This window comes from Drosophila kikkawai, chromosome 2L, assembly GCF_030179895.1.
Source record: "Drosophila kikkawai strain 14028-0561.14 chromosome 2L, DkikHiC1v2, whole genome shotgun sequence".
NCBI lineage: Eukaryota > Metazoa > Arthropoda > Insecta > Diptera > Drosophilidae > Drosophila > Drosophila kikkawai.
The window spans coordinates 31,662,081-31,682,998 of NC_091728.1; the positions used below are offsets into that span (position 1 = coordinate 31,662,081).

A 20,918-nucleotide genomic window follows, 5' to 3' on the forward strand; every position below is an offset into this window, starting at 1 on the left:
TGCAAGATACATACATATTCAATATTAAACGAGGTGATAACATTACGGTAATGGCCAATAGCATATACGGATTTAACTTTAAAATTTGGAGCAATACCAGAAATCTAATTCTTTTGCATAAGGTAATACATACCAGAGAGCCCAGTTATCTTTTTGAAAAACTAAAATTTGGAACATCAGCAAGAACCAATAATCTAATTAATTTTCGTCATAATCTTTCGTCTTCTGAACGCCACTTTTTTATTCATACTATTCGCATGTGGAATGAACTTCCTCAAAAAAAAAAAAAAAAACAATAAGAAGCACACCGCAATTTACGAATAATTTAAGAAAGTTTTATAGAAATGAAAACATAAACTAGACATAATAAAATAAATGTTCAATTATAACATAAGGACATTCAAATTGTTAGAATAAGATATGCATGTATTTCAATCTTGTGTAGTTTTAAGATAGATATGAAAATTTTAAAATTGACCCGTTGTGACTATCGCACTAATTTATAAGTTTTTAACTTGTAGCGTTAGGAATTTATTTACCAATAAATTAAATATGTTGGGTCCACCCCTTTGGGGTTCTCCAGGCTTCTTTCTAAAAAAAAAAAAAATCCTTTTTATTTATTTATATATTTTTAATTTATTTATTACCCATATCCTACACAATTTTTTTAAAATATTTACTTATTGGTACATTGCTATTTGCTTACTTCCATATTTTTGTATTTGTTTATATGGCGTGCGTCTAAGGTTTAGGCGAATTTTTTTGTGTAATTTTTATTTATTTATTCGCACATATTTTCGTCCCCTCGACCCCCTTTGACAGCTCTTAGGTATTACAGTATTATTACTAAAGATCCGCAAAAGAATTTACTTAAACTAATAATCCGAGCCAGGAATACCTGATATGAAAGGAAACAAATGTCATAAATATAAGTGAATTGAAATGAATATGGAATAATATATCTTTTAATTGGAAGAAGGAAGGGAACCGGGGAAATGAGTGGGTGATCATGTGAGTGTGTGTGCTCTAGGGGCAGCTCCATATAGATAATTACATGCGAGCAGACTGCATGGAAGGGAAAGGGATGAGCAGGTGACCTCAGGTCCATCAGGAGGAGAATTCGTGCCTGTTATGTGTGTGCGATAGTCATTTGAGTGAACAGAGCCTCCACCGTAGCTAGCTCCTTGGCTACCACCACTATGGCGACGTCATCGGCAAAACCAACCAGGCTGGTGCCCTCTGGCATTGGGAGTCTTAGAACTCCATCGTACATGGCGTTCCAGAGCAGGGGTCCCAAAACGGAGCCCTGCGGGACTCCGGCTGAGACTTTGTATGCTCTGGAACCCAGGCATGTGTCCGTCGTGAGCACTCTGTTGCTAAAGTAGCTTAGCGCTACATTCAGCAGGTAGCTAGGGATGTTGAACATCCTCAGGGACTCCAGTGTCCGCCCCCAGTCAGCCGTGTTGAACGCGTTCCTAATGTCCAGGGTTACCACTAAACAGTAGGATTTCGTTCCTCCTTTCCACCTGGAACCAGCGATGGCTTCCCTAGCTGTCTTGACCACCTTCGTGATGGCATCCATGGTCGACCTTCCCTTCCTGAAGCCGTATTGCTCAGTGGATAGGCCGCCCGCTGCACTATGGGCGATTTGTCGATTTTGGCGGCATAAAGTCTAAAAATAAAGCTAGAGACATAATTTTTTTTTTAAATGTTTGTTATATTTAACTCTAATTTCGGATTTTTTTTTTCGACAATTGGGTCACTCCTTTTTTCCGCATATGTGTAGGCGGCCAATAATAAGTGCATTTATGTAAGGGTACCCCCCTTATTTATTTAATTTTTTTTTCGTAATTTTTTTTTTTATTTTTTATTTTTAAGGCCTAATATCCTAAGAATATTGTGTCCAAGTTTTACATCGATCATGGAAAAATTGACGAAGTTATGCAGAGTTGAACGAAGGTCGGTTGGTTATAAATGCATGAGAATCACAAAGTTTAAAGCGCTCTCCTGAAAAATTCAATTTTTCAAATCGGTGTACACGATTACAAAAAAACTACTATACCGATCGATTTGAAATTTGGCACACACATTCTTTAACTAATTCCTCGGTATTTTTTTAATTTTTAATTTTTATATATTTTTAAATTAAAAATAACGCTTTTTTTTGTCAAAAATCGGGTTTTTGACTTTCAAATTTCCTAAGAAATCACAAAAAAACTAAAAAAAACGCTTCCTGAATACCTCGGGACACTAATCCTTTAACGAATGAGGTATAATCTTTTTAGATCGAATGATCCTGTGGACTGTTAGGATGTACACCGCAAAACAACTTTTTTTGGAGGCGACTCGGGAGATTCCCTATAACTTCTGTACCTCTAAATATTTTTCAATACCAAATTTATCAAAAATTATTCAAATGTTGTGTTATTATATGGTATTTAATTCATTAAGCTAACTTTAGCCGTTCCGCCACAATAATTTACAGCGCTTGCGTTACGATTGTTGCCGTTCCAAATATCGGCAAGCTCGCTGTTGGTAATCGCATCAAGTGCATTTTTTGTATAAACGGGGGAAAGCGGGGAAATGAGATTTTTACCAAATGAAAATAGACATTTAAGTTAGTAACTTGCCATTATTAGTTGCCTGCTCTGCCTTGCTCTTGATATAGAAATACTTCACGGAACACGATTACAATTGTTAAGATTTTAGTTCAAGTTGTTGAGTGTTAGTTGTTGGTTGTATAACAACAACACTGAACAAAAACAACAACACAAATATTTATGTACTTTTGCAATAACATACAGATTATATATACCTTGATCTTTGTTTTTCATACTAAATATATATATTAAACTGCATAAAAACATACGCACACTGATCAATTGCAGAAGTAAAATTTTCGCGGTAACTTTTACAATCGAAAGCTGCTTGCCATCAGCTGACTTTAAGAGGCTGCCACATAAAGAGAGTTGCCACCCAGCAAAAAACAAAAATTTTTTTAAGCTTCCTGAAGTGTTTACTATTAATAAATAACAAGGTTTTTTTAATATTCTATCATACATTTTTTGACTTTATGCCACTTTTTTGGGAAAATCGCCCAATGTGCGCTGCTTCGACGGCTTGTGTCATCCTGGTTGCGATCACCCTCTCGAAGACTTTGCCTATTATGTCCAGCAGGCAGATGGGCCTGTAGGAGGAAGCCTCTCCTGGCGGCTTGCCTGGCTTGGCCAGCAATAAAAGCCGTTGCCGTTTCCACCTCACGGGGAACGTACCTTCCTGGCTCAACTCTTGGGAAGTTCCCGACCGGCTGACCATCTGGGAATAGGGCTCTGACGATCTCCTCTAGTGCCTCCGGGTCGGATGGGGCGTTTCCCCCCGCGTTAAGCTTTTTCACCGTCATCTTGTACGCGCCCCCCCATGGATCCTCCTCGGCGGCATCGCACAGCTTAAGGAAGCTTTCCCGCTTGCTGTCCCTGATGGCGATCTTTAGCGCCTTTCTCGCCGCTTTGTATCGCTCGCTACATTCCACAAGGAGCGGCCTTCCTCTTGCTCTCTGAAGCAACCTTCTGGAGCGGTGGCAGATGCGGCGTAACTCAGCGATCTCCTCGCTCCACCAGAAAACCGGGCGGTGGTTTCCTCGGAACGGCCTCCTCTGGAGCATGCTCCGATCGCAGGCGTCTTCCACGGCGTCGGCCAGCTTGTTTGCCATCACGTTGGCTCCATCAGCTTCGTCCACTGCGAATCCCTCAAGGGCGCTTGCAAAGGCCCGAGGTCTAAAGGTGTCCTGCCGGAACGCCCTTCTTGGTAGAGGTGGGGGGCCACTGGGTCGGCCGGCCATCCCTAGCGAGCACTCGATGGCCTCATGGTCGCTGGCAGTGTAGACTTCCCCGATCGTCCAACGGGCGCGGCAGGCCAGTGCACTGCTAACGAGGGTGAGATCGATGACCGATCCCGCGCCTGCCGGGAGCCTTCGTTCAAGAGGACGACGTCCAGCGAGGCAAAGGTTTCCAGCACCGCGCGGCCTCTTGCGTTTGTCCGGGAAGATCCCCATTCGATAGCCCAGGCGTTAAAGTCGCCACCGACCACCACGTTGCTATGTCCCCGGAGGTCGATGCTCAGTTCGTCCAGGATACGACCGAAGGACTCCATCGAAAGGCTGGGCGCCAGGTAGCAGCTGTATAGCCACGTGCCGCCAACATTTTCTCTGACGAAGCCGTCAGCCGCCTTGATGTCGCACATCTGCTGCGCACCCACTCGAACCCGGGTGTGTGTGTGTGTGTGTGTGTGCGCTAGTGATGCGAGAACGGGGAACAAAAGATACCCTGCAGTACCATTCATCAATAATTCATCTACGTTTCATCAATAGCCGAAGGGGTGTTGTTGATGATTCATCGATGAATGGCCATACAAACTGTTGCTGAATTTAACATGGGCATGTCATAGGCATTCATCAACAACAATTCATCATCATTTCATCGATGAATTGTTGATGAAAGGCTGATGATATGTTGATGAATTGTTGATGATTCATCGATGAATTGTTGATGAATTGATGATGAATCATCAACAATTCATCGATGAATAATCAACAATGCATCAACATTTCATCAGCCTTTAATCAACATTTCATCATCAATTCATCGATGAATTGTTAATGATTTTTTTTTTTTCATATATAAAAATAAAACTCTTAAATTTGTATTAATATTGTTAAAACAAGAGCTTTATTCTTGAGTGTAAAATAATTAGTCGGAGGTGCTAGTTTAATTGTATAATTCTATTGATAATTTTTAATTCAGTTCTCTTCAACTTCAACTTTTTTCCAACAATGCTAATGGCGTACAACTTCTAGTTCTTTCTTCTCTATTTCTTCTTCTCTCTGCCACCCATTCGTTCATATGAGTTGGCAGCATCCGTATAACAGATGTAATGTTACCTAACAGTCAGAAGGCGCGGAATTTGACTATAATCAAATGTACTATTTGGGTTTTGACCCAACATACCGGCCCCCTTGAAAGTATGCGATTGACTTTCAAGAGACAGGTAATAAGGCGAGTTTCCGTATGGGACGGCGGATGATTCCCTTGGCGGTGCGTACGTTGGCTACACGCACGATGTTGTCCGATCCGGCGATGGTGCTGACTACGCGGCCAAGAAGCCACCGTTGTGGGGGAAGATTATCCTCGTGAACAATAACCATGTCGTTGACCGCTAGATTTGGTGCAGTCTTCGTCCAGGTTGTGCGAACTTGGAGCTCGTTCACGTATTCGTGGCTCCAACGGCTCCAGATGTGGTGCTTAATTGCGCTGACCTTCTTCCATCGATCCAGCTTGTCCAGATTGTCGTCGATTGGTGGAGCTTCTGGAAGAGCTCGGAGTGCGTCGCCCACTAAGAAGTGACCAGGCGTGAGAGCGGCCAGGTCGTTTGGGTCGGTTGATAGCGGCGTTAATGGGCGAGAGTTCAAAATCGCCTCGACGTCAGCAGCTGCTGTGGCTAGCTCCTCGAAGGTTAGTCTGGTGTCTCGAAGAGTGCGATTGAGTAGTCCTTTAACGCTTTTGACGGCAGCCTCCCATATGCCCCCGAAATGTGGAGCCCTGGGCGGAATGAAATGAAAGTTAATGAATTCATTGCGACAAAAATGATGGAACGATTCAGCCGTTTCTTTCTTGAAGAGAAACTGCTTCAACGCTTCTAGTTTGTTGTTGGCTCCTGCGAAGTTAGTAGCGTTGTCACAAAAAATGTCCGAAGGCAGCCCGCGTCTGGCAATGAAGCGCTTGAGTGATGCAATGAAGCTATCCGTCGTGAGATCTGAGACCACTTCGACATGTATGGCTTTTGTGGCAAAGCAAACGAAGACGGCGAGGTATGCCTTGGTGGGCGGCTTACCCCGGATGCGCAAATAGACGTTGATTGGCCCGCAAAAGTCTATTCCGCATCTTGAGAATGGCCGAGACGGTGTGATGCGTTCCTTGGGCAGTTGCCCCATAAGCTGCTTTTCTAGAGTTGGTCGGTAGCGGCGACAATGTATGCATGAGCGAACGACTTGTCGCGCTAAGTCCCTTGCGTTGACTATCCAAAACTGTCGTCGAATTAAGCCGACAAGAGTCCTTGGTCCCGCGTGATAGTTTTGGAGATGGAGACGGCGAACGAACTGAGAGACAAAGGGGTCCTTGGCTGGGAGCAGGACAGGATGCCTTTGGGTCTCTGGGTAGTCTGCTAACTCCAGGCGTCCTCCGACCTTTAGAAGTTGGAAACCATCTGTCACCTGAAGAAAGAGACTAAGGTTTTTAAGGTTAGTGCGAATCGGCTGGCCCTTCAGGACCGATGATATCTCTTGAGCGAAGTGATTGGTTTGGATATTCCAGACGATGCAATGCAGCGCCCGCTGCAATTCCGTTGGCGTTGGCGATGGAGACTGGGATGGCGTGAGCTTACGACAGCGATGAATGAACCTAAACATCCAGGCGACGACTAATAGGCAGCGCTGATATGAACTGGATTTGTAGACCCCTTCAAGCAGTTGATTACTGGTAGTCTGTACGGCAAACGCTGATTTTCTTTTCTCCAGTTGCACAGCTTCCAGATCAATGTCATTGATGTCTTTATTGTCCCTAGGCCAATATTGCGGTTCTTGACGTAGAAACTCAGGTCCCTCAAACCATATCGATTGTTCCAACTCGGCGATGGTGCAGCCTCTGGACAGGATGTCTGCCGGGTTGCAGTGTGTTGGAACATGTCTCCAGTGACAATCTGATGTCATTTCTTGAACTTCAGCAATTCGATTGCCGACAAAGGTCGATAATGTGGCTGAGTGCTGGCGATTCCAATGTAGAACGATTTGAGAGTCGCACCATAAGTACGAGGTTGGCTCTCTGTCTGCGAAGATTCGAATGATTTTCTGATGGAGTTGTGCTAGCAGATGTGCTCCGCACAGTTCTAATTTGGGTAGAGATAGCTTCTTGGTGGGAGCAACTCTGGACTTGGATGTGATTAGCTGTACCTTGATTATCCCATCTGATCCGAGTGTGCGAGCGTAGATGCAGCATCCGTACGCTCTAATGGAGGCGTCACAGAAGCCATGTATCTGAAGAGATTGTATAGCCGGTTGGAGGCAATATCGTGGTATTGCTATAGACTCCAACGACGTAAGTGACGAAAGAAGGGACATCCAAGCTGTATGGATTCCTTGGGGTACTGACTCATCCCAGTGTAGCTTTAGTAGCCACAGCTCCTGCAGGATGATTTTTGCCACGATGATGATGGGAGTAACTAATCCCAACGGATCGAATAGTGACGATGCAACTGACAAGATAGTGCGTTTGGTAACGTGGTCTGACTCTACTCTTGGCGAAAACGAAAACATGAAGGTGTCCCGTACTTGGTCCCATTTTAGGCCAAGCGTGCTAGTTAGCATCTCGTCGTCCAGCTGCAAGTGTTTTATTGTATTGTCATCGACGAACTTACAGTGGTTTGAATGCCATTTTGCGAGTTCCAATTGGCCATCCTGTAGAATCGTTGTAACTTCCCTCTTGATTTGATGTAGCTCCTCTACCGTGTCCGATCCACCCAGGAAGTCATCCACATAGAACGACGATTTGATGGCTTCAGCCCCAATTCTCAATTTGTTCATGAAGTGGTCGGCTAGATAGGACATGCTGCGTATGGCCAGATACGGTGCAGCCGCCGTACCATACGTTACGGTATTCAATTCGAAGGTGCTTAAGGGTTGCGATGGCGAAGCTCTCCAAAGGATGTATTGAAATCTGCGATCTTGGGCAGACACGTTGACTTGACGGAACATCTTTACTACATCCGCAGTGATTGCATAGCGGTGTATATGAAAACGAAGAAGCAATGTATAAAGGTCTGGCTGAATGGTCGGCCCGACCATTAAAAGATCGTTGAGCGATTTCTGGGACGTTGTCTTGCAAGATGCGTCGAAAACCACTCTGAGCTTCGTTGATGTGCTATTTGGCTTGAGCACGCAGTGGTGCGGAATATAATAATGCGGAGCGTTTAACTGCGGGTGACTCACGAGACTCATGTGTCCCAGGTCTTGGAACTCCTGCATGAATTGTACATATTTGGCCCATACCTCAGGCCGTTTGCCTAGGTTGCGTTCGAGCGATAAAAATCTCCTCCTCGCGATGTCGAAAGAGGCTCCGAGAGCGGTAGGTGCATCCTTAAATGGGAGTCGTACTTCCACTCGACCATCAGAGTTGCGTCGTACCGTGGTTGTGTAGAACTCCTCACAATTTCGCTGCTCCGGCGTAAGTGTATTCTCGGGAGTCACTACATGATCGATGCGCCATAGACGTTCCAGATTTTCGTCAATTTTATCTAGTACGATAGCTGAGTACTGATGGAGGGTTCTGGGATGAGCTCTGCATCGACCAGACACTATCCATCCAAGTAGCGTTTTCTGGAGTACGGGCAGATCCTTTCCTAATTTAACTTGGCCGACTGCCAAGATATCGAAGAAGGTTTCCGTGCCTAAAAGCAAATCGATGCGACGAGACTTGTTGAAGTGTTCGTCGGCTAGCGATGAATGCTGCGGAAGATTCCATGAGGAAATGTCAATTTCCGAATCTGGGTGATAGGCGATGTGTGATGTCACGCAAAAATCAAGGAGTAGCTCGAAATGGTTGTGCCTCGACTTGATATTGGTGGTTGTATGGTGTTTGATTTGCGTTTGTGTCTCTCCAATGCTACGAATCTCTAGGTTGCGTTTGCTCCGCGGCAGTCGGAGACTTTGGGCGAACTCCTCGGATATGAAATTCACCTGAGAGCATGAATCCAAAAGCGCTCTTCCTATTTTGTAGCATCCGGACGCATCCTTGACCAGGACCAGCGCTGTGGCCAGGATGACGCAATCGGAACGCGGTTCCGTGTGAGTATGTGTGACTGCGTCCGAAACTTGTGCAGACTCCGCTTGAGGTTGTGGCAAGGGAGTTGCGGTCGACCCAGGTGAGGGCCGATGAAGCAGAGTATGATGCGCTAACGCACAGGTGCGGCATCTCTGTGTAGACGGGCAGTTGGCGACAAGATGATTCTTGCCGAGACAATTAATGCATAGCTTGTAGCGTTTTACTGCATTGAGACGATTTTCTAGGGCGAGATTAATTAGTTCTGGGCATCTAAAGGTCTTGTGATCTGTATTTGAACAGATGTTACAAGTTTGCGTTGTACAATTGAAGGACAGACTTGCCTGGTTCCTTTGCGAGCGCGATCTATGGCCGCCTGGTTGGACCATAGAGGCTTCAGCAGCAGGCTTCTTATCCGATTCCAAATATTGGCAATGACGTTCGACGACTTGAACACAGTTATCCCAAGAAGGCAAGACGGTATAATCCAATGACTCATTCCATTTCCTCTTGGTCTCCTGGTCCACCTTTCCCATGACTATAGAGATGAGCATGGCCTGACAGATCTGTGTCTCGTTGCCCAACGAACGCAACGAGTTGTACAATGCGGACGCATTGTCGATTAGACTGCGCAACTGCTGACCATTTGCTTTGGCAGCGGTTGGCAAAGCGAAGAGCGACGATATGTTGTCCAAGAAGACGAGAGTTGGGTTGTCGTAGCGCTGCTTTAAGCGATCCAGAGCCTTCGTGTAGTTGTCTACGGTCACCTGGAATGCTCGTACCGTTTCTAGGGCGGGTCCTCGAAGACAGTTTAGCAACTGGTTGAACTTCTCGATCTTAGACATTGATGGCTGGTGGCCTACGACCTGATTGAACGACGTGATGAAGTTTTGGTACTCGCAGTACTTGCCGTCGAATGTTGGCAACGCTAAGCGAGGAAGCTTGACTGCAGTCGTATGCCCAAAATTAACCGTAGATTCGTTTATGCCTGTGCTGTTTGCTTCTGGTCCAAGCTGTTCTTGAACGCAAACCTTGGCTTGGATGAATAACTCCTCTAACTCGAAACGAGTGCTGCGGTGTAGCTCAGCTGGATCCAACTGCTCTATGGCCTCCTGTGTGGATAAAGCGAGTTTAAAATACGATTCCAAAATCGACAAACGGCAAGCGAGTTCCAACGGAGATAGATTCAAGTCAGGTTCCACTGATTTGCTCATGCGCGTAAGGTTCTTTCGAGCACTCGTTCGCTGAGACTTAAGTTGCTCCAGCGAAGACATTGTGGTTGTTTACTTTATTAAATTTCGGGTTGGCAATGCCTTGCTTGACAAGGTATGTGAGAGCGAGCGAGACGACGAGATGTAGTGGAAAGTTTTGCTCACCGAGCAGCGGTGCAAAACGATGGCCAAAGAGGACAGTGCAAAAATGTGCTGGGGACGATTGAGGTTATGTACTGAGGGTGCTCCGCTGGGGAGATGTATAGATGAAGGACCGAGACGTCGACTTCAACTTTGACTGTGAGGCTTGGAGGATGGCGTGTCCACTCCAACGATGTCCAGACTATATGTTGATCCACAACGACCGTGAACAGTGGCAGGGACTGCTGCAGCGGGAGTTATGTGGCCGGCAGAGGCTCCGGTGGATGCACAAAGGCTGCACCAAGTGGGTGTGCAGACGTGCGAGCGACAAGGTGAGGCGGACGCTGGGTAAACCGGCAGCGAACGCGATGCGCGAATGTACGAAACTTTGGCAGGGCAAATTCGTAATAGCGCGTGCGAAACTTGGTCAAGTAGAAGATGGCGGAAAACTCAACCACAAATCACCACAAAATTAGACAAAATAAACTAGCACTAGTCCTGTCACGGTCGCCAAAATGTTAAAACAAGAGCTTTATTCTTGAGTGTAAAATAATTAGTCGGAGGTGCTAGTTTAATTGTATAATTCTATTGATAATTTTTAATTCAGTTCTCTTCAACTTCAACTTTTTTCCAACAATGCTAATGGCGTACAACTTCTAGTTCTTTCTTCTCTATTTCTTCTTCTCTCTGCCACCCATTCGTTCATATGAGTTGGCAGCATCCGTATAACAGATGTAATGTTACCTAACAGTCAGAAGGCGCGGAATTTGACTATAATCAAATGTACTATTTGGGTTTTGACCCAACAAATATTATTTATTCTTACTAATTCTATACCCAAACTAAAACACAAATATAAAAAATTAAGATTAAACATCCATATATTAAAAGGCCTTAAGGTCGTTTTGATTCTTGGTGTTCCGCTTTTTATTCATGAAGACCAAATTTATTGCGCAGTATCTTCTCTGGAGGCTCAGTTTTAGTCACTTGGGAAATTGCATCTACAGAAAAAATTATAATTAATCAAGGGAAAATATAATTTAATTAAATAAAAATTACCCAAAAGAGCCTCGTTTCAATATATTGGCCATTACTGCAGTCTGAAATGAAAATACATACATACATATATAAATATAATATATTAGGCTTCTATTTAATTAAGAACAATCTTTTTACTCACCTTTTTTTATATTCCAATATGGCCCGGAACGTAATAATTGAATTATTTGATTTCTTAATATTTTTAACACACGACACTTCTGCAGTGGAGAACACTTCAACTTGTAATGCAAAGGGAAAAAGAAGAAGCAAGACGAAACCGAAAACCGAAGACCGAACATTTCTTTCCCCCTTCTTTCGCTCTATCACCATCTCTCTCTAATTTTCGGGTTTTTTTTTTTTGGCATAACATTAAGAAAAATTTTATTAACGTTGATCAACCAACCTAATGGCTATAAAACGTTGGTTATAAATATGAACAAAAATAACATGGCACTTAACAGAAACGGAAACAAATTAACAAATTTTTAATGACGAGTGGAAAATGCTAGTTACTGCTTTAAGACTCGCGAGATATGTCTTCCTCTTGTCCAGAGATCGGCGGGATGTCTACGTTTGAGCCTGCTTCTGACTGACGTGTTGGCCAATGAAGCCGCTAGGCGATTGGTGTGAGCCGTGAGACGTTCGTTATACCGACTTGAATGCCGGTTGATCTGCTCCCTGATAGAGGGAATGTGGAGGTCACTTGCCAAGGCTTTGCTTCTTACGTACCAGGGGGCATTGGCAATCAAGCGCAGCGCTCGGTTTTGGACTCTTTGCACCTTCATGACGTTCGAGTCAGAAGCCATGCCCCACAATTGGATGCAGTAAGTCATCGAAGGCACAACAATTGACTTAAATAGCAACATTTTGTTGCCAAGGCTGAGCTTGCTTGTTGGTCTAAGCATCCAGTTGAGCTTTTTAAGTTTAGCACGACAGGAAGCTGCTACCTTCGTTGTGTGTTGCTTCCAGGTGAGCCGCTTGTCCAGGATCAGACCCAAGTACTGCGCCTGAGGTGCTTGTGGGATGGCGATGTGATGGAGATCAACCCTAGGGAGGATCTTTCCATTAAGAGTGAAGTTGCAGTGCTGCGACTTTCTATTATTTATAGAAATATTCCACCTGTTGGTCCACTTGCCGTATGAGTCCAGAAATTCCTGGGTGATCCTTGAAGCTTCGTTTCGACAAGGGGAGTTAACAAGGAACGCGGTGTCGTCAGCATAGGTGGCCAGAAGTGTGCCCGGTCCATTAGGGCTTGGTAGGTCTGAAGTGAACAGAGTGTACAGTACTGGGCCCAGGACACTTCCCTGCGGAACGCCAGCACGAACCATACGAATGCTTGCTCTTTCCACTCTCACCTCAACCATAAAACTACGATCGTGCAGGTATGACTTTAAAAGCTGGAATTGGCCAGTCGGTAGTAGAGACTTCAACTTATAAAGTAAGCCATCATGCCACACGCGATCAAAAGCTTCCTTGACATCAAGAAAAATAGCAGAGCTGTATTGCTTGTTTTCAAAAGCATTTAAAATGTGCTGGACGACTCGATGTGCTTGCTCTGGGGTCCCATGATGCTGCCTAAAACCAAACTGGTGGTCGGGAATGGCTTCCTGAACGCTTCTTACTTTATTCTCTCGAAAATCTTAGAGAAGGTGGGTAGTAAGCTTATCTGTCGGTATGATTCAACAAGGTTCTCCGGTTTACCAGGCTTTGGTATCATCGTTATCACAGCACACTTCCATTGAGAGGGGAAGTGGTGGATACGAAGCATGGAGTTAAAAAGGAGAACAAGGAACAAGATTCCCTTTTTAGGCAAAGCCTTGGCAATTCTGCTGTCAATGCCATCGAATCCCGGCGCTTTACTGGGAAGTAGAGTTCGAATATGAAGACAAACTTCTTCTGGGCTTACATGTTGGATCGGAACCGCTTCAGGGGAGGGGGCATTTATGAAGGCTAATGTTTCTTCAACATCCTCGGGGTTCGCGAGGTCGAAAGGCTGGAAGCGCTTCTCTAGTTCATCCGCAAAAGCTAGTGAAATCTCTGTATCAGACCTGCACCATGTATCGTCAGATTTCTTAATGGGAATCTTTCGGATGGGCTGTCGCTTAATATTCCGGGTACATTTTTTTTTTTTTTTTTTTTTTTTTTGCGCGGGGTCCCGCTTTCACCACCCGCCCAACCGACCGAGGGGCGCAGCCGTGTGACGTACGGCACGAATCGCGAACTAGATAGACGCGGTGAATGAAGAAAGAAAAGAACGAGGAAACGTTACAAGAGAACAAAAATAAAATTTAATGAGGAGAAAAAAAATATAATATAATAAAAATAATAATAAATAAGTAAAAACGCATGCAAAATAAATATAAAAAAAAAATATAATATAATGTAACTAAATAATAACTACGATAAATAAATAAAAACGCATGCAAAATAAATATAAAAAAATAATATAATGTAACTAAATAATAACTACGATAAATAAATAAGAACGCATGCAAAATTAGCCTACGGTGATACACTACGAGCTAACTCAACAAGTATTAAAGTTTTTAGTACAGACGGGCTATCGCTACGAATTATAATATCAGAGAGGCGGTTGTAATCCGTACATAAAACCCTAAAGGGTTCATGTACTTCAAACTCCCGCCTACAGTGATTTACTACTAAAGGGATAAGGGTTCTAGATGTTAGTCGGGGAACGTGGAAGTTAAGCTGCCCTAAAAGAAAGGGGCTCTCAACATCACCGTTTATGAGGTTATGAAGGAATACGACACCAAGCATCGTTCTACGGTTAGCTAGGGAGGGTAAGTTAATTAATAGGAGTCTACTTGAATACGACGGTAACCTCTCATCAGCATCCCAAGGTAGGCCACGGAGGGCGAAAAGTAAAAAGTTCTTTTGTACAGATTCAATACGGTTAATATGGATTCCGAATTGAGGACTCCAGACGCATGAACCATACTCCAATATAGGGCGAACTAACGAAGTAAAAAGGGTCTTCGTTATATAAGGGGAATCGAATTCCTTCGACCACCTCTTAATAAAACCGAGCATGCCTTTGGCTTTATTAACCATGCACGAAATATGTTCAGAGAACGAAAGTTTAGGGTCTAAGCGAACGCCTAAATCATCACCAAGAGATATTCTTTCAAGAGCGCAATCATTTAGCGTATAAGTGGCAGACTGGGGAGTGACACGTGAAAATGTCATCAGCTTGCATTTAGAACTATTGAGATGTAATAAATTAGCACGACACCATGCTTGAAAGTTATTAAGATCCGATTGCAGGTCTGACTCGCAAGAGCTGTCCTTATACTGCAAGCATAGCTTAACGTCATCAGCGTACATAAGTACTCTAGAATTCGTTAGAACCAGCGGGAGGTCATTGATAAACAATGTAAATAGCAGCGGGCCGAGGTGGCCACCCTGTGGGACGCCAGAAGTGACGCTGAGGAATTTGGATAGAGCATTTTTAAACAGAACCTTTTGAGTTCTGTTACTCAAATAGCTCAAAATCCATTTAAGAAGATCGACAGGAAACCCGATTAAGTCAAGCTTCCTTACAAGAAGAGAGTGATTAACCGAGTCAAAAGCTTTACTGAAGTCTGTGTAAATCACGTCGGTTTGAAAGTTACGTTGGAAACCTCTAATAACGAAGGAGGTGAGTTCCAGGAGATTTGTAGTGGTCGATCTTCGCCTCATAAAACCATGCAGACATGGTGAAATTACGGATCTGCATAAATGCTGAAAGTGGGGAGTAATTACATTCTCGAAAAGTTTTGGAATTGCCGACAACTTAGAGATTCCTCTATAGTTGCTGGCGTCCGATTTTCTACCTTTTTTGTGGAGAGGAATGATAAATGATTCCTTCCAAATAAGGGGAAATTCTGAGGTTTCTAAAGATAAGGTAAACAATTTCAGAAGGGGATTGCACAGAGCTCCGGCACAATACCTGAGCACACAGCCTGGTATTCCATCGGGACCCGGTGAGTAAACTGGTTTTACACGATGAAGATCGGAACTAAGGGAGCTTTCGGTTAAAATAGGACTGAAAATTAGGTTCGACTTGGGCAAATAAAAAGAGTAAGTCTGATCTAAGCTATTTGAGGAACAATACGTAGTTTTGAAAAACTCGGCAAAGAGATCGGCGATGGCCTGATCAGAGTTTGCTGTAGCGTTCTTGGACGAAAGCGATGAAGGATGTAAATTGGGTTTTCGCTTAGTGTTAACAAAGTTATAAAACTGTTTCGGGTCCTGCGTGACCTGAACCCTACAACGAGTTAAATAACTTTTATATTATCAATACTGATAACTTGAACTTTCATAGCGAACGGTCGTGTTTTTGTTTTGCGCTCCGAACTTTTGTGTTGTTTTGCATTTAAAACCACCGGGGTCCAGATTTTAACTTGTTAAAATACAATATATAACTTTGCCGTTTTGCTACGCGAGTGCATGTGCATGTGTCTTTAAGTGTTTATTTAATATATACATATATCTAATTTAATCACTTTTAGTTTTTGCGTTTTCCTGTCTCCTCTTTGTGTTGTCCCGTTTATTTGCCTTTAGCTGCACTTAGGCGGCTCCAAGCTTTCGTTGTTGTCTCTGCTCACCCACGCTTACGCTCCCGCTCTCTTGTTTTTTTTTTCGTTTCGGCTCTGCTTATCGGTGCACCGTGGTTGTAGGTTGTGTAAAATGGTGTCGAATACTGTTTGCGCTATTAAAGGCTGCCAAAAAGAAGTTTTGGCAGAACAGCCCAGCCTTTATTGCTGGCTTTGCGATGCGGTCGTACACGCTAAGTGTCTCGACTTAAGGGGGGACATCTGAGTAACTGGCAAAAAAAAGCCCATTTTCTAGAATTTTTTTTGGCCAAATGAAAAAGCCAATCGAAAAATTTTAAAGTAGGTTTGATAATGTTAGATGTGAACTACAAAATAAATTTTTTTTTTAATAATTCGAAAACAAAATGGCGGCTGTGCAGCATGTCTTCGTAGGCCCTATTTTTTTGAAAGGGGTCCATGGCCGAAAACCTAACGTCCTTAGTTTTTGATCTAGAACAAAAAATCAAATTTTGTTAGTTTCTATATCTCAACCGCTATCGACGTACGTAGGATTTTTTTTGATATTTTGATTTTTTGCAAAATGGTGAGTGATTAAATAAAATGTTCAATTTTCATGAAAAAAAAAAGTCACAAAATTGTTGATAAAAAAAAAGTAAGCAAAAAAAAAAAAAATCCTACGTACGTCGATAGCCATAAGTATTTCAGATCGATCGGTTAAGATTTGTTCGAGTTATGTTTTCGGCCAACTCAAAAAAAGTGGTTTTGAGAAAAACGCGTTTAAAGTTTTAAAATCGTATATGATTACATGTGAGGCATCGCCGCAGAATGGAAAATTTCGACACTTAGAAACTTTTGCCGGACTCTATCTTTTGATATGTTATTTTTAAGACCCTAAAGTATTTTTTAAGCAAAAAAAAATTTTTTCGATTTAAAAAAAAAAAAAGGGCCGTTCCAATGGCTGAAGTCGGTAATGTTGCTTTACCAAAAACCCTCACCGCTATTCCACCATTAAAAACAATATTTGTTTCTCGGCTTGCCCCTGACCTCGCATCTGAAGATGTACAAGCTCATATACAGAGCAAAATACAAGCCAATAATGTGAAAATAGAAAAATTCAACTTTTCATACCCCCGAGATATCTCATCTTTCAAGATAAGTGTCTCCCTCGATCTTTTTGACACAATTTGTTCGGGTGACTTCTGGCCTGAGCACGCTGTAGTCAAGGAGTACGAGGTAAAAATAAAGAAAAAACGGCCTTCACGGCCGGCACAAACCACAGCGACCGCGGGCGTCACGGCAGTGCCAAAAAACTAAATACATCCCTCCTACTTTCCTATCAGAATACTAGAGGCTTACGCAGCAAGCTCTCTAAATTGTATTCTGATAGTTTTTCGTATGCATCCCAGGTGATTGTGTTTACCGAAACCTGGTTAAAGCCAGAGATTTTCAGCTCCGAAATTTTCCCAGGTAAGTACACAACTTATAGATTAGACCGTCTTTCCCAGCGAGGAGGTGGAGTTTTAATCGCCGTTGACTCTACCCTTAGTTCCGAACTGGTTCAAATTGACGATCTCACAGGTATTGAATTTATCTGTGTAAAACTATCATTTCCAGGTAGTTTTATCTATATAACCTGTTCTTACGTTCCTCCATCTGCTGAAGAGCCCATTTATTGGAAACACCTTTCGGCAATTCAGGCTGTTTCCAACAGGCTTTCAGATAGAGACCAACTAATAACTCTAGGAGACTTCAATATACCTGGAGCTCGTTGGTCATCAGATGGTACGTCCAATGTCCTCCAAACTGCGGTACAGCATGACCTCATAGATGGTTTGCTTGACATTTCGTTGTCCCAAGTTAACCATGTCGTAAATTCTTTAAATCGCCTACTAGATCTGTGTTTCGTCTCTGATCCTGTAGGTGTAAGCTTAACAAGAGTCGATCCATTGACGCTTCCCGAAGACCCTTACCATCCTACTTTCGAAGTGACCATCGATTTGGGGACTGTCGTAAAGACCAAACCTGATTTGAGTTGCTCAGCGACTAAAGTTCGCTGCTTTCGTAAAGCAAATTTTCAAAGGCTAGATATCTTGATTTCCCAATTTAATTGGTCTGAACTTTACAGATGTACTAACATGGCGTCCGCCCTGGATATTTTTTACAGTGCCATGAATTCGTTCTTTGCATTATGTGTTCCTTTAGCCTATCCGTCGGTTTCTAGTAAACCACCTTGGTTCACCAAAGAGCTGACACGCCTAAAAAACGTTAAGTCTAGGCTTTATAATCGCTATAAACGCACCGGATCTCCTACTGTTCATTCAAGATATCTTAGTGCTCGGTCGAATTTCACCGTGCTTAACGCGCAATGTTATAAAAGTTATTTAACTCGTTGTAGGGTTCAGTTCACGCAGGACCCGAAACAGTTTTATAACTTTGTTAACACTAAGCGAAAACCCAATTTACATCCTTCATCGCTTTCATTCAAGAACGCTACAGCAAACTCTGATCAGGCCATCGCCGATCTCTTTAGCGAGTTTTTCAAAACTACGTATTGTTCCTCAAATAGCTTAGATCAGACTTACTCTTTTGATTTGCCCAAGTCGAACCTAATTTTCAGTCCTATTTTAACCGAAAGCTCCCTTAGTTCGGATCTTCATCGTGTAAAACCAGTTTACTCACCGGGTCCCGATGGAATACCAGGCTGTGTGCTCAGGTATTGTGCCGGAGCTCTATGCAATCCCCTTCTGAAATTGTATAAATCTCCTGGAACTCACCTCCTTCGTTATTAGAGGTTTCCAACGTAACTTTCAAACCGACGTGATTTACACAGACTTCAGTAAAGCTTTTGACTCGGTTAATCACTCTCTTCTTGTAAGGAAGCTTGACTTAATCGGGTTTCCTGTCGATCTTCTTAAATGGATTTTGAGCTATTTGAGTAACAGAACTCAAAAGGTTCTGTTTAAAAATGCTCTATCCAAATTCCTCAGCGTCACTTCTGGCGTCCCACAGGGTGGCCACCTCGGCCCGCTGCTATTTACATTGTTTATCAATGACCTCCCGCTGGTTCTAACGAATTCTAGAGTACTTATGTACGCTGATGACGTTAAGCTATGCTTGCAGTATAAGGACAGCTCTTGCCAGTCAGACCTGCAATCGGATCTTAATAACTTTCAAGCATGGTGTCGTGCTAATTTATTACATCTCAATAGCTCTAAATGCAAGCTGATGACATTTTCACGTGTCACTCCCCAGTTTGCCACTTATACGCTAAATGATTGCGCTCTTGAAAGAATATCTCTTGGTGATGATTTAGGCGTTCGCTTAGACCCTAAACTTTCGTTCTCTGAACATATTTCGTGCATGGTTAATAAAGCCAAAGGCATGCTCGGTTTTATTAAGAGGTGGTCGAAGGAATTCGATTCCCCTTATATAACGAAGACCCTTTTTACTTCGTTAGTTCGCCCTATATTGGAGTATGGTTCATGCGTCTGGAGTCCTCAATTCGGAATCCATATTAACCGTATTGAATCTGTACAAAAGAACTTTTTACTTTTCGCCCTCCGTGGCCTACCTTGGGATGCTGATGAGAGGCTACCGTCGTATTCAAGTAGACTCCTATTAATTAACTTACCCTCCCTAGCTAACCGTAGAACGATGCTTGGTGTCGTATTCCTAAATAACCTAATAAACGGTGATGTTGAGAGCCCCTTTCTCTTAGGGCAGCTCAATTTCCACGTTCCCCGACTAACATCTAGAACCCTTATCCCTTTAGTAGTAAATCACTGTAGGCGGGAGTTTGAAGTGCATGAACCCTTTAGGGTTTTATGTACGGATTACAACCGCCTCTCTGACATTATAATTCGTAGCGATAGCCCTTCTGTACTAAAAACTTTAATACTTGTTGAGTTAGCTCGTAGTGTATCACCGTAGTCTAATGTTGCATGCGTTCTTATATATTTATCGTAGTTATTATTTAGTTACATTACATTATTTTTTTTATATTTACTTTGCATGTGTTTTTATTTATTTATCGTAGTTATTATTTAGTTACATTATTTTATATTTTTTATATTTATTTTGCATGCGTTTTTACTTAATTATTACTATTTTTATTATATTATTTTTTTATTATATTATATTTGTGTTCCCCTTATTAAATTTTGTTCTCTTGTAACGTTTCCTCGTTCTTTTCTTCCTTCATTCACCGCGTCTATCTTGTTCGCGATTCGTGCCGTACGTCACACGGCTGCGCCCCTCGGTCGGTTGGGCGGGAGGTGGAAGCGGGACCCCGCGCGAAAAAAAAAAAAAAAAAAAAAAACATTGCGCGTTAAGCACGGTGAAATTCGACCGAGCACTAAGATATCTTGAATGAACAGTAAGAGATCCGATGCGTTTATAGCGATTATAAAGCCTAGACTTAACGTTTTTTAGGCGTGTCAGCTCTTTGGTGAACCAAGGTGGTTTACTAGAAACCGACGGATAGGCTAAAGGAACACATAATCCAAAGAACGAATTCATGGCACTGTAAAAAATATCCAGGGCGGACGCCATGTCAGTACATCTGTAAAGTTCAGACCAATTAAATTGAGAAATCAAGATATATAGCCTTTGAAAATTTGCTTTACGAAAGCAGCGAACTTTAGTCGCTGAGCAACTCGAATCAGATTTGGTCTTTACGACAGTCCCCAAATCACTTCGAAATTAGGATGGTAAGGGTCTTCGGGAAGCGTCAATGGATCGACTCTTGTTAAGTTTACACCTACAGGATCAGAGACGAAACACAGATCTAGTAGGCGATTTCCAGAGGTTAAAGCCGTTCGATTTGGTGGGGTCAGCGTTGAGGAGCATCTCATCAAAATATTCACGCTTTGTCTCATACAGAAGCTTTTTGAGATCGTTTTCGGCGCGTCGATATGCAGCTTTGTCGAATGGGTCTTGGGATCTCATATATCTGCGCCGAAGGGATCTCTTCAACCTTACTAGATCCATAACCTCAGGTTTTAAAAGAGCCTGAGGTGGGCTAGATGAGTTCGGTACTTGTACACAGGTTGAGGCCTCAGCAGCGGTATGAATATTTCGTATAAATATCTCGACAGCGTCGTCTT

The 20,918-nt window shown here is 43.0% G+C and overlaps 2 protein-coding genes across 2 annotated transcripts; both read right to left on the reverse strand.

Moving 5' to 3' along the window:
• Positions 1 to 1,129: 1,129 nt before the first annotated feature.
• Positions 1,130 to 3,838, reverse strand: LOC138928671 (uncharacterized). Its single transcript, XM_070286128.1, has 2 exons — positions 3,273 to 3,838; positions 1,130 to 1,637 (listed from the first exon to the last, which is right to left on the reverse strand). Exons 1-2 carry the CDS (start codon positions 3,836 to 3,838, stop codon positions 1,130 to 1,132), a joined length of 1,074 nt encoding a protein of 357 aa, XP_070142229.1.
• A 1,194-nt stretch (positions 3,839 to 5,032) lies between these two features.
• On the reverse strand, positions 5,033 to 12,585 carry LOC138928672 (uncharacterized). The gene is made up of 5 exons (XM_070286130.1): positions 12,377 to 12,585; positions 12,205 to 12,304; positions 9,205 to 9,976; positions 7,465 to 9,153; positions 5,033 to 6,708 (listed from the first exon to the last, which is right to left on the reverse strand). The coding sequence occupies exons 1-5, from the start codon at positions 12,583 to 12,585 to the stop codon at positions 5,033 to 5,035; spliced, it is 4,446 nt and encodes a 1,481-aa protein (XP_070142231.1).
• Between the last annotated feature and the right edge of the window lie 8,333 nt (positions 12,586 to 20,918).

Bases quoted from the DNA above. Each gene is read 5' to 3' on its own strand.
- LOC138928671 (XM_070286128.1), bottom strand. From the start codon at position 3,838: ATGGCCGGCCGACCCAGTGGCCCCCCACCTCTACCAAGAAGGGCGTTC. The intron at 1,638-3,272 runs GTACGTTCCCCG...AATCGCCCATAG, and splicing joins CCAAGAGTTGAGCCAGGAAG to TGCAGCGGGCGGCCTATCCA.
- LOC138928672 (XM_070286130.1), bottom strand. From the start codon at position 12,585: ATGGTTCGTGCTGGCGTTCCGCAGGGAAGTGTCCTGGGCCCAGTACTG. The intron at 9,154-9,204 runs GTCTGTCCTTCA...GTTCAAATACAG, and splicing joins CTCGCAAAGGAACCAGGCAA to ATCACAAGACCTTTAGATGC. The intron at 6,709-7,464 runs GTAAGTTCGTCG...GCAACCCGGCAG, and splicing joins AAAATGGCATTCAAACCACT to ACATCCTGTCCAGAGGCTGC.